Source organism: Rhinolophus ferrumequinum, chromosome 17, assembly GCF_004115265.2.
Source record: "Rhinolophus ferrumequinum isolate MPI-CBG mRhiFer1 chromosome 17, mRhiFer1_v1.p, whole genome shotgun sequence".
NCBI lineage: Eukaryota > Metazoa > Chordata > Mammalia > Chiroptera > Rhinolophidae > Rhinolophus > Rhinolophus ferrumequinum.
Window position 1 is genome coordinate 17,496,330 of NC_046300.1, and position 16,006 is coordinate 17,512,335.

Genomic DNA, 16,006 nt, shown 5'->3' on the forward strand with positions numbered 1-16,006 from the left:
TGCTTGGGACTACTACAAATGTGGGTCTGCTGAGTTTAGGGGCTTGAGTTTCTCGACTGCATAACATTGGACCTTAATGAAGTACTCCATTTCATTTACTTCTCTATTGCCCTCTTTAGAGAAAAGTTTGAAAAGGATAAAAGACTATAAGATGGTAAGGGCTTACTTATGGTTCACTTTAACTCTGAGAGTACAGTTAACCCTTGAACAACTAACTGTACACCCCAGTCCTTCCCCCCGCTCCCACCCTTGCAGTCGAAAATCCCCCAAAGGTAACTACTGTCAGTATCCATGGGTGATTGCTTCCAGGACCCTGTGAATACGCAAATCTGCAGATGCTCAAGTCCCCTATATAAAATGGTGGAGCTCAGTGCATGCAGTGGACCCTCCACATCTGGTCGAAACAGTACAGGTATTTATTGAAAACTACCCTGTATAAGGACCAGCGCAAGTGTCCTGTATTGTTCAAGTGTCAACTGTGTACTCGTTTGGTATACCAGCGTTCTGGGAAGAGCCTCCTGTTAGACTGCATCTTATGTGGGTTTTGAATTTTGTTCCCTTTGCCGCACAAGGCCTTCAGAAAAGAAGTTCAAATGTACCAGTTTAAATCTTATATTTCTTACTATTTTTCAGGTATTTGTTTTTTTAAGAAGTCTTTTTAAATGTATATTTTATCCAGTAATTATAGTTTGTTTGCCTTTGGAGTTTTGTTTCAAATAACATACTAATGCTTTTACTGGAGACTGAAAGTATCCCTTAGACTATGAAATGTGGCATTCTGAGCATTAGTCCACGTGTTGGAGATACAACAGTGTCAAATAGACAAAAGTTCTCACCCTAATAGATAATACATTTCAGTGGGAGGAGAGAGATAATAAACAAAATAAGTAAAATATATAAATGGTAAGTGCTAGAGAGAGAAATAAAGGATAGTGATGTAGAGGTAGATCAGTGGTGTCAGGACATTGAAAGATTTATGATTTTAATAGCCAGAGAAAGTAATAGATGAATAAAGAGCTGAAGGAGGTGAGTATACAGTGTGTGTGTGAAGAGGAAAGGCATTCTAGGCAAAGGGAAGAAGTGTAGAGGTCCTAATAGGAGTCACAGCAGGAAGACTGGTGAAGCTGGATTGAAGAGAAAGATGGAGTGCGGAGATGAGGCTAGAGAGACCTACGTGATGTCTAAGATCTTGTAGATCTTGAAGTCCTGATAGGCCTTTTTAGGAGGATTTTGAGCAGCAACGTGGTATGACTTAGTTCAACTCAGGACATTATGTTGAGAATAAACACCGGGGGAGGGGGACGCAAAAGTGTGAAGCAGGAAGAAGAGTTAGCTATGACAGTTATCCCAGGTTATTCTAGGGTTCTAGCATAAACAAGACAAACTTCTGGCCCACTTCCAGTCCAGCTTCTAGTTCACTCGTGAAAAGAAATCTGTTTCAGAAAGTGATGGGTGCTATGAAGCAATATAACTGATTTGTTCTGATATTTTGTAGCTAATAAGAAAATATTTTTAAGCTTAGAATACTTATAACCTTTAAATAAATTACAAAATACATATATATATATATATATTTTAGATTTTATTGGGGAAGGGGAACAGGACTTTATTGGGGAACAGTGTGTACTTCCAGGATTTTTTTCCAAGTCAAGTTGTCCTTTCAGTCTTAGTTGTGGAGGGCGCAGCTCAGCTCCAGGGCCAGTTGCCATTGCTAGTTGTAGAGGGCGCAGCCCACCATTCCTTGCGGGAGTCGAACCAGCAACCTTGTGGTTGAGAGGACGCGCCTGAGCCACCGGGCCGGCCCCCCTACAAAATATTTTTAATTTGAGGGTTTGTGATGCTGTAATTTTATGAATTCTTTTAGTTTATCATTATAAAAGAACATTATTGGAAGTGGGTAAAAATTTATTTCCCTCTATGTTTGTAGATTTGTCTATTTTTCTTTTCAGTTCTTTTTGTTTGCTGTATGTATTTGAAGCTGTTTTACAAATTTAGGATTCTGATTTTTTTCCCTTTTGGACCGACCCCCTTATCATTATTAACAGTCTCTCTTTATCTCTAGTAATGCTTCTTCAGGCTGCTTTGTTTGAAGTTAGTATAGCGCACCAGCTTTCTTTTGGTTGGTGTTTGCCATGATCTGTCTCTATCATTTTACTTTTATTTTAATGTGACCTTATATGTAAAGCATATTTCATTTAAGCAACCTATTTTTGAAAATTCTATCTTTTACTTGGAATATTTAGTTCATTTGTATTTAAGATAGTTACTGATATACAGAGGGTGCCAAAAAAATGTATACACATTTTAAGAAAGCAAAACTATTAAAGTTGTAATACTCAATATATACTGATAACAAAAGAGTCACGTTTGACTTCTGCAATTACAAGAGGTGCTCAAAGTGGTTACCATCAGCGTTCAGATACTTCTGATTATGGCAAACTACTGCTTGAGCAACGTTGACCAAAGGATCTACTGGTATACATTCTTTTATTACCCCCTACCCCCCATATTTGGTTTCATTTTTACCACCTTATCTTTCATCCACTTTCTTTTGTCTACTTTCCTGCTTCTCAATTAATTTTTTTTTTCTTCTCTTAGTTTCTGTGTATGTTTATGCGTATTTTAATGGTTACTCTAGAGCAAAGATTGGCAAACTATTGCTGGCAGGCCAAATCTACCTGCTGTCCTGTTTTGTACATAACATTTTATTGACAAACAGCCCATTTGTTTACATATCGTGTATCACTGCTTTGGCACTACAGTGGCATAACTGAGTGTTTACACAGAGACACTACATATATGCATCGCTCATAAGCCTAAAATAAAATATGTACTACTATGTGGCCCTTTGTAGACAAAGTTTGCCAACTCCTGCTCTATGGCAGTGGTTCTTAAACTTGATCATGCATCAGAATCACTAGGAGGGCTTGTCAATACACAAATTACTGGGCTACCATCTCCAGGGTTTCTGATTGAGTAGATTTGAATAGAGGCCCCAAGAATTTGCATTTCTAACAGGTTGCCAGGTGATGCTCAGTTGCTGGTCGGGGCAACATTTTGAGTACCACTGCTGTAGGGGCTACAATGTGCTCTTTGACTTAGTGTAATCGAAAATAAATGTGCCTAGTGAAGTTTACTACTTCCGCAATAATGGTAAAAGCCTTGGTAGAACCCTTTAACTTAGTTTGCTTACTTTTTACCAGTACTATTTTATAATAATATTAAACTGGCAACAATTCAAGTGTCCATCAACAGTAGAATGGATATTAATAAATTGTGGTACATTCATTTTCTAGAAAACTATAAACAGTGAAAATGAATCTTCCAAACAGTCTTTGGAATTGAGTGAAAAAAAGGTAGATACCAGAGTGCATATTGTATGATTCCTTTTATATAAAGTTCAAAATGGGCAAAACCAACTTATGGTCCTAGAAGGCAAGACTAGTTAGCTTTGATAGGAAACAGTGACTTTGGGTGTCTCAGTGAGGGTCCTCGCAGGATGCCAGTAATGACCTGTTAGTCTGGAGACTGGTTACACTAGAATGTCCATTTTGTGAAAATTCATTGAGCTACATACTTAGGCTTCTCTCTGCCTTATTTTGATAAAAAGTTAGAAATTAATTTCCCAGTAGTTTAGAGTGTTAAGAGTTAAATTTTTTTTTTAATAGTAGAGACATTTACTCTTTTCAGTTCTTGTGTGTTGGTAGGAATGGAACACTGTTTCCATGGGAACTGGTTATTTGGTGTTTCAGTACCCATCTTCCTGTAGATTTGTGTGTCAACTGTCTCTCTTAGCTAGTTTCTGTATGTGATGGCAAAAAAAGTTTATTTAGAATCGTACTAGTGTTTTTAGCACGGCATTCTATTTAGAGCATAGGTTTTAATTGATTCTAATACTAGTATTATGCTAAAAAAGAAAAAGATGTTTTTTAACTAGAAGGTACTTTTTTCCTACAAGTTGTGCTATTTAAGAAAAACACTTGCTGAAATGGAATGTGGCTTTATATTAGGGTGTCTATTTGACTCTCGTTTCTAATAAAACAGTCTTTCAACACTTGTTTGGTATTTCCTTTAAATACACATTTAGTAGTAGGACTTGAAATGTCTTTGTAGGGATGATTTTATTCCTAGTTAATTGGGTATTTGCATGAGTAAGTGGAGCTGATTGAAAGGAGAAGATTCTGGCTTATTGATCTGAAGCCTGTGGGAAAGCTGCTTCTCAGCCTCGCCCATCTTGTTTGTCGTGGCTGGTTTGTGCAGGGTCCTAGAGAAAACCATCTTCTCAGACTAGTATAATGCATACATTTTATGATTTTGGGGGAGAGGATGTGGATGTGGGGGTGTTTCACTTTATGCAAGGAGATGTTACTAGCCTGGTCATTCATAAATATTCTAAAAAGAGCTTTGTAGAGTATTTTAGAATCATTTATGAGAACAAATTGTTCAATTTGGTTTCTATGGCCTAAATAAACAGCAGATTACAGACTTAATTATGCACACTAATGAGCACTGTGATATTCCATGTTTTACTGATGCAATAATAAGCACCCCAGCAGAATGAATATTGCATAAAACCGTGTTTTCTATTTGTATGCATTTTCATGTGAATTAAATAGGAGACTTCAAATTTAGGTTTCTAAACCTTTGAATACCTTTGACTACCTTTGAAATTTTGATAGAGAATAAGGATTGCAGCTGCATAGAGAATTATTTCAAATACATGGAGAATTTTTACCTTTCATCTAGCAGTAGCTGCCATAAGATGATGTCACCTTGTAGCTGATTGGCTGTTACAGTACCTAGGGCAGAGAAGAGAAAGAAAAATGCCGGCACAAACCTCAGTGGTGGTTCTGTGGTTGTTTCTATCTATTTTTGGTAGAATCTTTGATTAGTATCAGATCTACTGTATTTGGCCATGTGAACCATTGGGAGCATCCTAGGGTGAGGAAAATTAAGAGCTTTCAGAGGAATGAGGCGACTGATTTGCAAACGGATCTGTGATTGTAAGTTGCAGAATCTGGGCATAAGGAATAAGGCAGGGTGTGTTAGAAGATGCACTATGGGAGGAGCTGGCAGAAAATGCTTATATTAGTAGCAAAAAAATGAAAAATGCTTTCTCTTTCTTTAGAGACAATATATTTGGTTTAATGTTTTGACTTTACATATAGGTAGGAAATATGATAATATTGTAATCTTATTTTAAATGACACTGGGTTATTTTATATAGTGTTAGCCTATATATAAGTGCTTATTCAAAGGAGTTTATTTTCTATTATATGTCTTACAAAGTTATGATTTTATATAGCTTTATTTGATTTTTGAATCTTAGGAAAAATGGAGCAAAGCTTAGTTGTCTTAAAATACATTTTTTTCTAATGCTTTGTACAGATAAAAGCTTTGATGATGAAGAATCAGTGGATGGAAATAGGCCATCATCAGCTTCTTCAGCCTTCAAGGTGCCTGCACCTAAAACATCCGGAAATCCTGTCAACAGTGCGAGGAAGCCTGGTTCAGCAGGTGGCCCTAAGGTTGGAGGTAATGTAAATCCATTTCAATCTGATGTGCATGCCTCATGCCCTTGATATTGGCCACACATACTTAGAACTTTGGAGGAATATGTTTATTCATGACTGCAGCATGACTGCAGATCTGGAGAGTCTGTTGCAACACACAGAAGAATGTGCTGCCTTTTTGAAAATGTTTAAAATATTGCATATTGCTATTTCCTATCAGAACATAGGTGAATTAATGATTTCTTGAGTGTATTTATTTTTCAGATGCTGTTTTTAAAAGGAGATGTTTAAGGGAATTTTAGGGGTTTGGGTTTTTTTGTTTTTAAGGAGAAAGCAGATCTTTCAGAATTTGGCTATTAATTTTCAGGTGCTATAGTTAAAGAAATATTGTTTTATGTGATGTTTTCACGCATTCATCTCAGTAGTGAGTCTTAAATACTCCCACGTTGAAAAAATGGTTGAAGATACTGGATATTGAATCATTTGTTACAATAGGAAATGGGTGGTGGTCAAGTAAAATTGCCTCAAAAATGGTTTCTGGATTAGATAATAATAAATAGGAAAAAACAGGCTTTATGCAATTATGCTGCACATAGTACATTCTTTGATCATATTAGAACTGTTTCTAGAATAGTGTTTATCTTGAATTTTTTTAATGGATATTTTTTCATATACTAATTAGAAAGCCATGAGTACTTTTCAGGTGCTAGTTTCTGTTATCTCTTTCTAATAGAAGGACTCCTATCTGAATAAGGGTAAATAGTTAATGCTGAAAGGACAGTAATTTCTTCTTATTTTTCTTTCCTTTTTTTGTGAATAAATTTATGTTTTAGTTATAAATTGGGAAAAGAGATTTTTCCCTTTTTATGATAACTGATGGGGAAATCGTGGTCTTTAGGATTTTGTTTTTTCTCTTTTGGGCTATCATTCATTTATTAAAAACAAAAAGGAAAGAAAAATAAACTCTATATTTTGACCAGGTCTGTAAGTTGTGTTCTCTTGATCTTTCCATACAACCAAACATTATTTCCCAAGTCATATTATATTCTAAATATAGGAAAACTGTCATAAGTATTTCATTTTAACTGTCTTTAATGTGTCATGTAACTAGCAAGAAAGATGGTGACAATAATGGTATATGTATATACACACATACATGTTATGTATAAATATATACCTATTTACTTATATATTTGTATACATATAAATAGATAAATAAAACGCTGTGAAATAGAAATGTCTTACTGATTTCTCTGGATATTTTGAGTAATTCACAATTTCGTATTTTAATTTTAATTATTTTCTCTATTTATCAATTATAGGAGTGTATTTTTATCCAAGTGTTAGTTATCATAAACTGTTACACATTTTCTATTATGCATTCTTATCTCTGGCAAAAAGTGTATGACATTCTATGGTTTCTTTTATAACAAAGCTACTTTTAGTTATTACAAGGGGGATTTCTTTTTCCTGATTTTGAGTTACAGATTTCTAATCTACAATATGATAATTATTTCATGAAACAGTCTAATTTGACTTAAAATGGATTAATGCTTAAAATGCATGGTGATAATTTTTAATATTTTTACGAATCTGAGCTGGTGATTTATAATTAACTTTGTTTTTCGTGTTTTACTTTCTTTTCTTAGATGAAAATTGAAATTGTAGTTTACCTACCAAAGGTCACTTAATTCTGGTATTAATTGTTAAAATCAGATATTCTTTTTAAAGAAACAGGATTTTCTTCGTGCCACACCCCCACCCTGCTCTTCTCTGGATTGTAGTCCTACCAGATATGAAAATGTTAGGTAGCTTTCGTGATTGTAATCATTAATCACTACACTACATTAATCACAGATTATATCATCATCTAGGCAGTGGCCCTTTTGGTAAAAATAAGGGACAACCCATTATTCCTTCTTCCTCCCCCCTGCTTCTTTTGGCAGTTGCAGATTCATTTTGCAATTGTTTTGTTTGCCACAGCTCATTTAGGTTCACTGCCCATTTTCTATCTAAGAAAAGAGCTACTAGCCAGAACGATATTGATATTCCTTCAGAAATTAATGCCATTCTTGGCTGTTAGTCCTTCTTTGGAAATTTAACTTTAGATTTTCTGTTCTTGGTAGAGGCGTATTGATTTTTGAATTAGTTGCAGAAAGTTTCTTAAGAGTTGTAGAATCTTGTTAGAAGGGACATTGGGAGTTGTATAGTTCACTTTAGTATTCAAGTATAGCAATCCCTTTCAAAATCTTCCTGATAGATGATGATTCAGCATCTGATTAAAGTAATCTGTGCTCATGGATTAAAATTTGGAACAAAAAGCAATACATGTAGAAATAATCAACTGATAAATTATGATGTACTTTCTTCCAATTACTTTATAATTATTTTTCCAATTATTTTAACACATGCAAATATTTTCTTAGGAGGACAGAATTGGTACCATTCATTATGTAGTTTTGTATCTCTTTTTTCTTACTTGTATTTTACCCTGAACATTTTCTCATTGTCTTAAATTATTAATTGAAAACTATTCATGGCTAAATAACATCTAGGTTGCTTTCAATATTTTCTGCTGTTATAAACTGTGCCATCATTCTTTCATGAGTATCTTTCACACATCTCCAATTATTTCCTTGGAATAAATTTCTAAAGTTTAGTGAATTAAAAGGTACAGGGATTTCTCATGTTCTTCAGTTTATTATAGTGTGCTCCAGAAAGATTATAAGGCCATTTCAATTCTGGATAAATTAATTCTTTTTTATATTGCATTAAAATCTGCCTCCTTATAACTTAAGCAGGGAAGATGATTTATTTATCATGATACTTTTAAATACCTGAGGGTTACCCTGTTTCTCTTTATACCTGTTCTGTTCTCTAGACTATATATTTTCTTTCTCATAAATTTATATGGAGTACAATGGTGATTTTGTCCAGGCATTTCATTTGCTACTCCTAGGTATATAATGAACACATAGGTGTCATCGGTTCCTAATTAAAGGAGTGCGGTAGGTGGATGTACATAATAGTGGTGCAAGCCCATCACAGTTCACTGAGTTTCACAAATTGCTTTCAAGTAAGAATACTGGGAATAAAATGAGCTTCTCTGGAATCTTGACTGAATCTACTTTTAAAGTTTTAGAGTTAATTTTCTCCCAGAGATATATGTCAAGATTAAAGAGATGTATGCTATTTTTAGCAAAGTATCCTATCCAGTTAATTAAAACCAATAGGACCTGTGTTTAATCTTCAGTGTGTATTAGTTTTGCTTTGTTCTTTGGCTCACTGTTCCAGCCTGTTCTCCCTGTTCTCATATTATAAATGTATGTCCTTTAATCCAAGGAAAAAAATTTTTTAAAGGGTTATGAGTTGCTCTATACTAATATGTCATTGCTATAAAAACTCATATTATCTGGGTGTCAAAAGCGTTACCTTTGTGTTTTACTAATTAGAATAAGGGTAAAGTGAATTTCTTTAAATAGTCCATTTATTGAATAATGTTTGTAATTCCATTATAGGAATTTAGGTAAATTACATTTCCCCCTTTTCTTTTTGACTTAATGGCTTGGAGTACAATTGCTGAAGGTACCTGATTGTTTAAAATACTTAATTCTCTGTAGTATTTTAGGTAATAATTTAACAAAAATTATTGAGTGTGCTTACATATATTTTTTCATTTAAACCTCAAAACCCCTGAGTTAGATACTTCATTTTCCTGATTTTACTGATGACCAAACTGAAGCCTGGAGAAGTTAAGTAACTTGCACAGGGTCATGCATCTAATAAGTTGGCAAAGCGGGAAAAGCTCTGGGCTGTACTGCTACCCACTGATCTCACTGAGTAAATTAGGATTCTTCTAGATTCTACAGCTCTGAGATTACAATCTATGGTAATGATCACTACCTTTCAGCATCCATAAATGTGTCATTTTAAAGCTCAACTAGTATGAGTCCCAGAAAAATAGAATATTTGGAAATGAGCAAATCTGTAATTTTGTATTATAACTAGAAATGCTTTTTAGTATTTTTTTCTTATTGAGATTGTCTTTTTAAAGTTTATTTTCTGAATTATAATATCCCTATTTCTGTACCAATTATTTTGGCTTCTATTTTTTAAAAAAAAAATAAAGATTGAATTAGAAGATGATACAGTTGTTATTGTTTATAATTAGTACCAGATTTTGAGGTTAGTGGTTTGTCATCAAGGCTTGTATATAATCATTGAGACAAATCATTGGCCAAATAATCAATTCTCAAAGTTCTGCTGTTCTTTCTCACTTATTCAAGTGGACAGAGTATTCTCTTTCTTATTTCTATCTATCAGACTATTTTAAAATGGTTTTAATTTTCAATTCTTATAATTGGGTAATTACCACCCTTTCAAATCCAGTAGGACTTATTAGGATATTTTATACTTGTTTTATTTATGTCTGACTTATCTGTTTAAGTGGAAACAGATTATCTGTTTTCCACAAATTATGCTAATTGTTTCCATTTTTTCTATCACACAAATACCAAAGTTATTTTAAACAAATAAAGATGATGAGAATCAGTATATATTTAATAAAACAAATCTCACAGAATTTTTGTTTAATCTTTGAATCCAAATTTTTAACTGGTAAACCTCAACTTCTTGTTTTTAAACTTTATATAAAACCAAATAACTTTTCTGTTTGTGTTTTGTTTTCTTCCTTTCTTCTTCCCCTAATGACATCGAAAGATACTAAACCCAGAAGGTTTTAGCCTTGAAGGGGACTTAGAGATGATCTGATCCCAATTCAGATGAAGCGACTTAGCCTCTGAGAGTTAAATGATGTATCCGAGATCAGACAGTTGTTAGCAGAGATGAAATGAGAACCCAGTGCTTGGCCCACTGTCAAGGGCTTCTTCTTGAATCATCTGTGGGTCATCTCCTTATTAATACTGCACGTGATACTTATTTCTTATTTTTATCCCATATAGCAAAACAATATGACTTATATTTGAAATTTAGAGATTGACCATTCTGTCTTAAATTACTGTGAATCCCATATCATTGACTATCAATCATAAGATGTCTTGGCGCTATCTATCTTAACTTTGGTTTTAAGGTAAATATTACTCGAGTAAGCAACCAATGTTATTATTAATATAAACCAATAAATTACCTAGTTGCCTGCTATGTATAAGGATATGTTTTGCTGTAATTATTTCTTCAACCTCCATTTTGTTTTAACTCTTGTGCAAAACTTAAAGTGATAAAGGAATTGCATTGTGCAAGGTTTATTTTTTGAAGCATTCAGAATGTTTAAGAGAAGGAAGAAAATCATATAAACAGCCAAAGTATTTTGATTGAAATTAATAGGCAAACTGAAGACCCAATCTCTCCATAGATAAGTTACTGTCCTTATACAACTGTATAGAGCCTGCAATGTACAAGGCTTCATGTTAGGCATCAAGGAGACCATATGGAATTATTTTACATTTGGTTTATTCTTATTATCTGGAATTTATTTTTGTATAAGGTGGCAATATATCCATTTTAATTTATTTTCTTCCTTATCCATGGCCAATTAATTGCCATGCAATTAAATGAAACATTCTTTACTTCACTTAATTAAAATATTACTGTTTGTATTTTGGTTACTTTATATAGTTTCTTTTCTTTTTTCCTGATTTATCCGTACCTACTCCAGCTTTATAATGAGTGTTTCCCTAACTTTTTATTATAAAAAATTTAGAGTGTATAGCAAAGATGACGTACAGTGAACACTCATCACCTAGATTTAATAATTATCATTTTGCCATATTTGTTTTGACACTCTCTATAGATGTATTCCCACACATTTTTTTAATCTCATTAATTGCAAAGTAAATTGTAGATGTGACATTTCAACCATAAATATTTGATATACACTTCCTAAGACTTAAAGGCATACTACATTATAACCATAATAGCATTATCAAATGCAAGAAAATTCCATAACATTATGTATAAAAAAGCCCCCTTACCAATTCTTATATCCAAGACATTGACTTTTTTGAAAAGTCAATGGTCTTTCAAAAGGCCGGTGGTCTTTCAGATTGTTCCATTTTCTGGATTTGTCTGATTTTTTTTGTGATGTTATGTAACTTGTTCCTTTAGCCCTTTTGTTTTCCATAAATTTATTCTTAAACTATATACTCACCTCCTTTTAAGCACTTCTATATTCAAATTTGCTTAAATGTCCTAAGAATATGTTTTTATTACAACTAATTCTATGGGGGCAGGAAGAAAAGTTTACTGTTTTTTAGTTCAAGAATGCCCTCTTCTGTTAGTATAGTGAAATGCAGCTTCTTTACTTAATGATATACAGGGGGCTTTCTACTTCTGATTCTCTGATACCACCTTGTTTCAAAAGAACCTTTATCCTTTCTTTCTTCCTTTTCTTTATTCACCAAGCTTCGAAAAGATACCTCCCCCTTCTAAGCGCTACTCCTGTGATCCTGGGAGAACCTTACTTGATGTCTGTGTTTCACCACTACCAAGATCCTCCTATCTGGTAGGGCAAGTAAGTCTTGATATCTGGTAGGGCAAGTACTCTGCAGCAATAACTCAAAAGTTTCTGGCTCATTATTCTTCCTGCTTTTAAAATCAGCTTGACAAGTGCCACAAGAAACCCTGTTGGAGACATGATTATAGTATTGTATTACTTTAGGAAGAGTGGACATCTTTATGATGCTGAATCTTCCTGTTCATGAACATGGAATAATTCTCCATTTATTCTGGTATTCTATAATGTCTCATTAAAATTTATTATTTTCCCCCAAAAGCTTTTCACTTTCTTTGTTTTCTTTTTGTTTGATTTTGTTTATTCTTAGATACCTCAAAATATCTGTTACTATTGAACATAATTTTTTTTAGTTATAACACTTTATTGAAAGAAATTTAAAAACGCATAAGTAAATGGACATACTATATTCCTGGGTAGGAAGACAATATACAAAGCTCTTGGTTCTTTCGAAATTCATCTATAGATTCAGTACATTGTCTTTTTTTTTTTTTAAGGTATGATTGACATTCAATGTTACATTATGTTACTGAAGTTCATTTGTTACAACATGGTTCAATATTTGTATGTATTGTAATATCATAAGCACAATTAGTCTAGTTAACATTTATCACCATAGATAGTTAAAAAAAAATTTTGTAGTTGTGATATTAGTGAGATCATACAGTATTTGTCTTTCTGTTTGACTTTTTTCACTTAACATAATGCTCTCAAAGTCCATCAACATAGTACTTTTTTAAGTTTAAATTTGTAACTTTCTTACTAATGCATAGAAATGAAATTGAATTTTGTATTTTGATTATATAGCTAGTTACCTTGCTAAAATTTAATTTTTTTAACGATTTTACTGTATGTTATTTAGGGTTTTTTTAATCTACATCAGGTTGTGGCAAACTACAGGTAGCAGTCCAAAGCTGGCCCTGTTATCTTGTTTTATAAATAAAGATTTATTGGGATGCAACAACACCATTCATTTGTGAAGGGTTGAGCAGTTTCAGCAGAAACCATATGGCCCTGAAGCCTAAAATACTTGTTATCTGGCCCTTTACAGAAAAAGTTTGCCCACCCCCTATTTAGACAATCATACCATCTTTAAGTAATGGTGATTTGTTTTCTTCATTTTCAGTGCATTTAACTTTTTTCAACTTGTATTCTTAAAAATTAGTTGTGCTACGTATACAATTTTAGATTGATATCATTTTTGTTTCAAAACTTGAAAAATTCTAATATACCCTCTCTTAATCCCACTGTTTGTTGCTTGTGAGAAGTTTGTTGTTCCTTTCTAGGTGATCTCTTCTTTCTCTGATGTCTATCTCTTCATCTTTGGTGTTAAGCAGTTACACCGCAGAGTACTAGGTGGATTTCTTTTTATTTATCCTGCTTAGGTTACTTTGTACATCCTGATTACTAGAATCTATAAATACTGGTTTTCATCAATCTAGAAAGTTCACAATCATTACCTCTTTTTAAATAATTGCTTTTGTTCCAGTCTTTCTATCTTTCAGGTACTCCAATTAGATATATATTATACTGTATATATACTATATATTATACTATATATTATACTATATATAATGTACTTTCTTGTGCTGTCCTCCTTATCTCTTTTTATTTTTCCATTTCCCTATTTTTTTTGCCACTTTCTGGGTAATTTATTTAGGTGTATCTTCCAACTCTCTATTTCTTCTACTGTTTAACCTTTTAGTCAAGTTGTTTTCTTTTTATTTCAACAGTTGTGCTATACGTGTCATTCCATTTTCCCCAAAATTCATTTGTGCGTTCCTAATACCTTTTGTTGATTGGTGTTTTTATGATTCTGTCCACATTATTTATTTAAATGTTACATAAACATTCGTTCTGTAGTCTAACTAGACATTTCTAACATCTACAGTTCTAAAATCTATTTTTTGTTTCCTGTGTCTCTTAGTTCCTAACAGTTTGCGTTCTTGTGTATTTGAACTTTGATTGTGAGCTCCTTGCTTGAACTTAATTGGTGGGAGTCCCTTGGGCCCAAATTGGGGATTCATAAGTTCTCTTCAGAGAAGATTTTTTCCTGCTCAAAACTGGTAAATTGCCAATTAAGATACCCTCTAGCCTCTTCTAGGTCTTGTCTCAACTGGAGAATTCTAGGTTACTCTAACCCCACCTGTTGGCTGGGGACTCCACTTCTGGATGGGAACAGCTGCAAAGTCACATTGTAAAAGGAGCATTCAAGAATGAGAGGAATTGTTAACAGCTATTTTTGCAAACAGTCTACTGTAGTTTAGCCTCTGACCACAATTACTCACATGCCTCCCACGTACAAATTGCACTCATGGACATTTCCTGAAAGAAAGTCTCATCCTAATTATAGAGTGAGGCTCAGAGTCCATGATCTTGTTATCTGCGTCATGTTCTGATGCCTGTGAGGGTTCTCTGGTGTGGCTCCCCTCCATCCAGAGACCTATGAACTAAAATGATATCTTACACCCACACGCTCAATATACAAGGACAGTATAACCGTAGTAGACACTCCCCTTCAAAAAGGGGAGCAATAGGAAGTTCACAGTAGTAACTAGTTTATAGCAGTTTTGAAACCCAACAGGAACCTGTTATCAGGTTCCCTTACTTCAAGGGTGATGAATGTTCCCAGCTGAAGGTTCCATTCTCTTTTTGGTTGTGGTTCTCTAAACCAGTGTTTATCTCTGTTCTTGGTTCTGCCCCTCAAAATCTGTCCTTCTTTTACATAAAAATGTCCTTGTATTCAACTGAGTATCTTTTTCAACCTATTTCCCTTAGAAAGTTGGGAATGGATCCAGAAGGCTTTTATTTTAAGCTTTCTTTGTAGTGTACTTTCGTTAGTGTAACTCTTTAAAAATTATGGATTTTATGTGAATTTCTTTGGGTTTCACACCATAATTGTCTCCATGTTGTTTCTTCATCATTTATCTTTCTCTTCCGTCCTAGTCTAGCATGAAAAGAACCTGACCCTTTCCACCTCTGAAACTTTGTTCTCTCTGCTCCTATATCTGAAACATATTACTTTACCCTTTGCCTCATTCACCTTTGTATCCAGCACTTCATCTTGTTAGTAGTTAAGGGACTAAGTAGAACGGAGTATTCTTTTTATACTTAAACCTCTTAAAGTAATATTTGCAAATTTCTGAGGGTGCCTACTTTAGCCAATCTAGCATATTAGAAACCATGTATCACTGGAATCACACCCTCCCCCCCCCCCCGTGCTCATGTGCGCGCACACACACACACACACACACACACACACACCCATCAAGTGATTACCAGCTTAGGATAAATTCTAGAGCAGGGATCAGCAAACAGTAGTCCACAGGCCAAATCCAGTCAACTGTCTATTTTTGTTTCACCCATGAGCTAGGAATATTTTTTTACATTTTTAAATTTTTATATGAAATTCAAATTTTGGTGTCCATAAATAGAGCTTTATTGGGATACAGCCTTTCTTTTTCATTTACATATTGTCTATGGCTGCTGTCATGCTACAATGACAGAATTGAGTAATTGCAAGAGAAACGACATGGCCCCAAAAGTATAATATTTACTATCTGACCCTTTACAGATTACTGATCTCTGTTTTAGAGTGGTTAGACACCCGGGCATAGCTCTTCTGTTTTGTCTTAGCCCAGTTATATCTTCTAGTGTGATTGTTGACCTTCTTATATCTGAAAGAGCTTTAGTCAAGTTGGAAGCCAACATTGCTCCCCACTTCAGCCCAGCCTCTATTTGTGTTCCTCTCAAACATGTTATCTAAATACATCTGCCCTTGGTATGCACACTTGTTCTTCTTTTCTTGCAATAATATTTGACATTAGGGCCCATTACTCTTTTTGTCTCTCCTATGGTGTCCATTCTCCTTGCTGATGCTAAAAGTATTTTATAGTATTTTTTTAGGTGAACTTTAAAGTTGGAATGATGACTTTAAAATGGAATGATGGTTGTGAGATGAAAC

At 33.9% G+C, this 16,006-nt stretch overlaps 1 protein-coding gene across 50 annotated transcripts in view; it reads left to right on the top strand.

The window, feature by feature from the left end:
* The window catches only part of CLASP2 (cytoplasmic linker associated protein 2), a 149,482-nt gene that overhangs the window by 37,520 nt on the left and 95,956 nt on the right, over positions 1 to 16,006 (top strand). For 48 of the 50 annotated variants that reach the window (XM_033132433.1, XM_033132448.1, XM_033132450.1 and 45 more), the window contains one exon: positions 5,389 to 5,535. In XM_033132433.1, coding sequence (XP_032988324.1) covers positions 5,389 to 5,535 — 147 coding nt within the window. Of the gene's footprint in view, positions 1 to 4,807; positions 5,004 to 5,388; positions 5,536 to 16,006 lie in introns of those variants that run through there. The other 2 variants (XM_033132463.1, XM_033132464.1) reach the window with 1 other exon arrangement.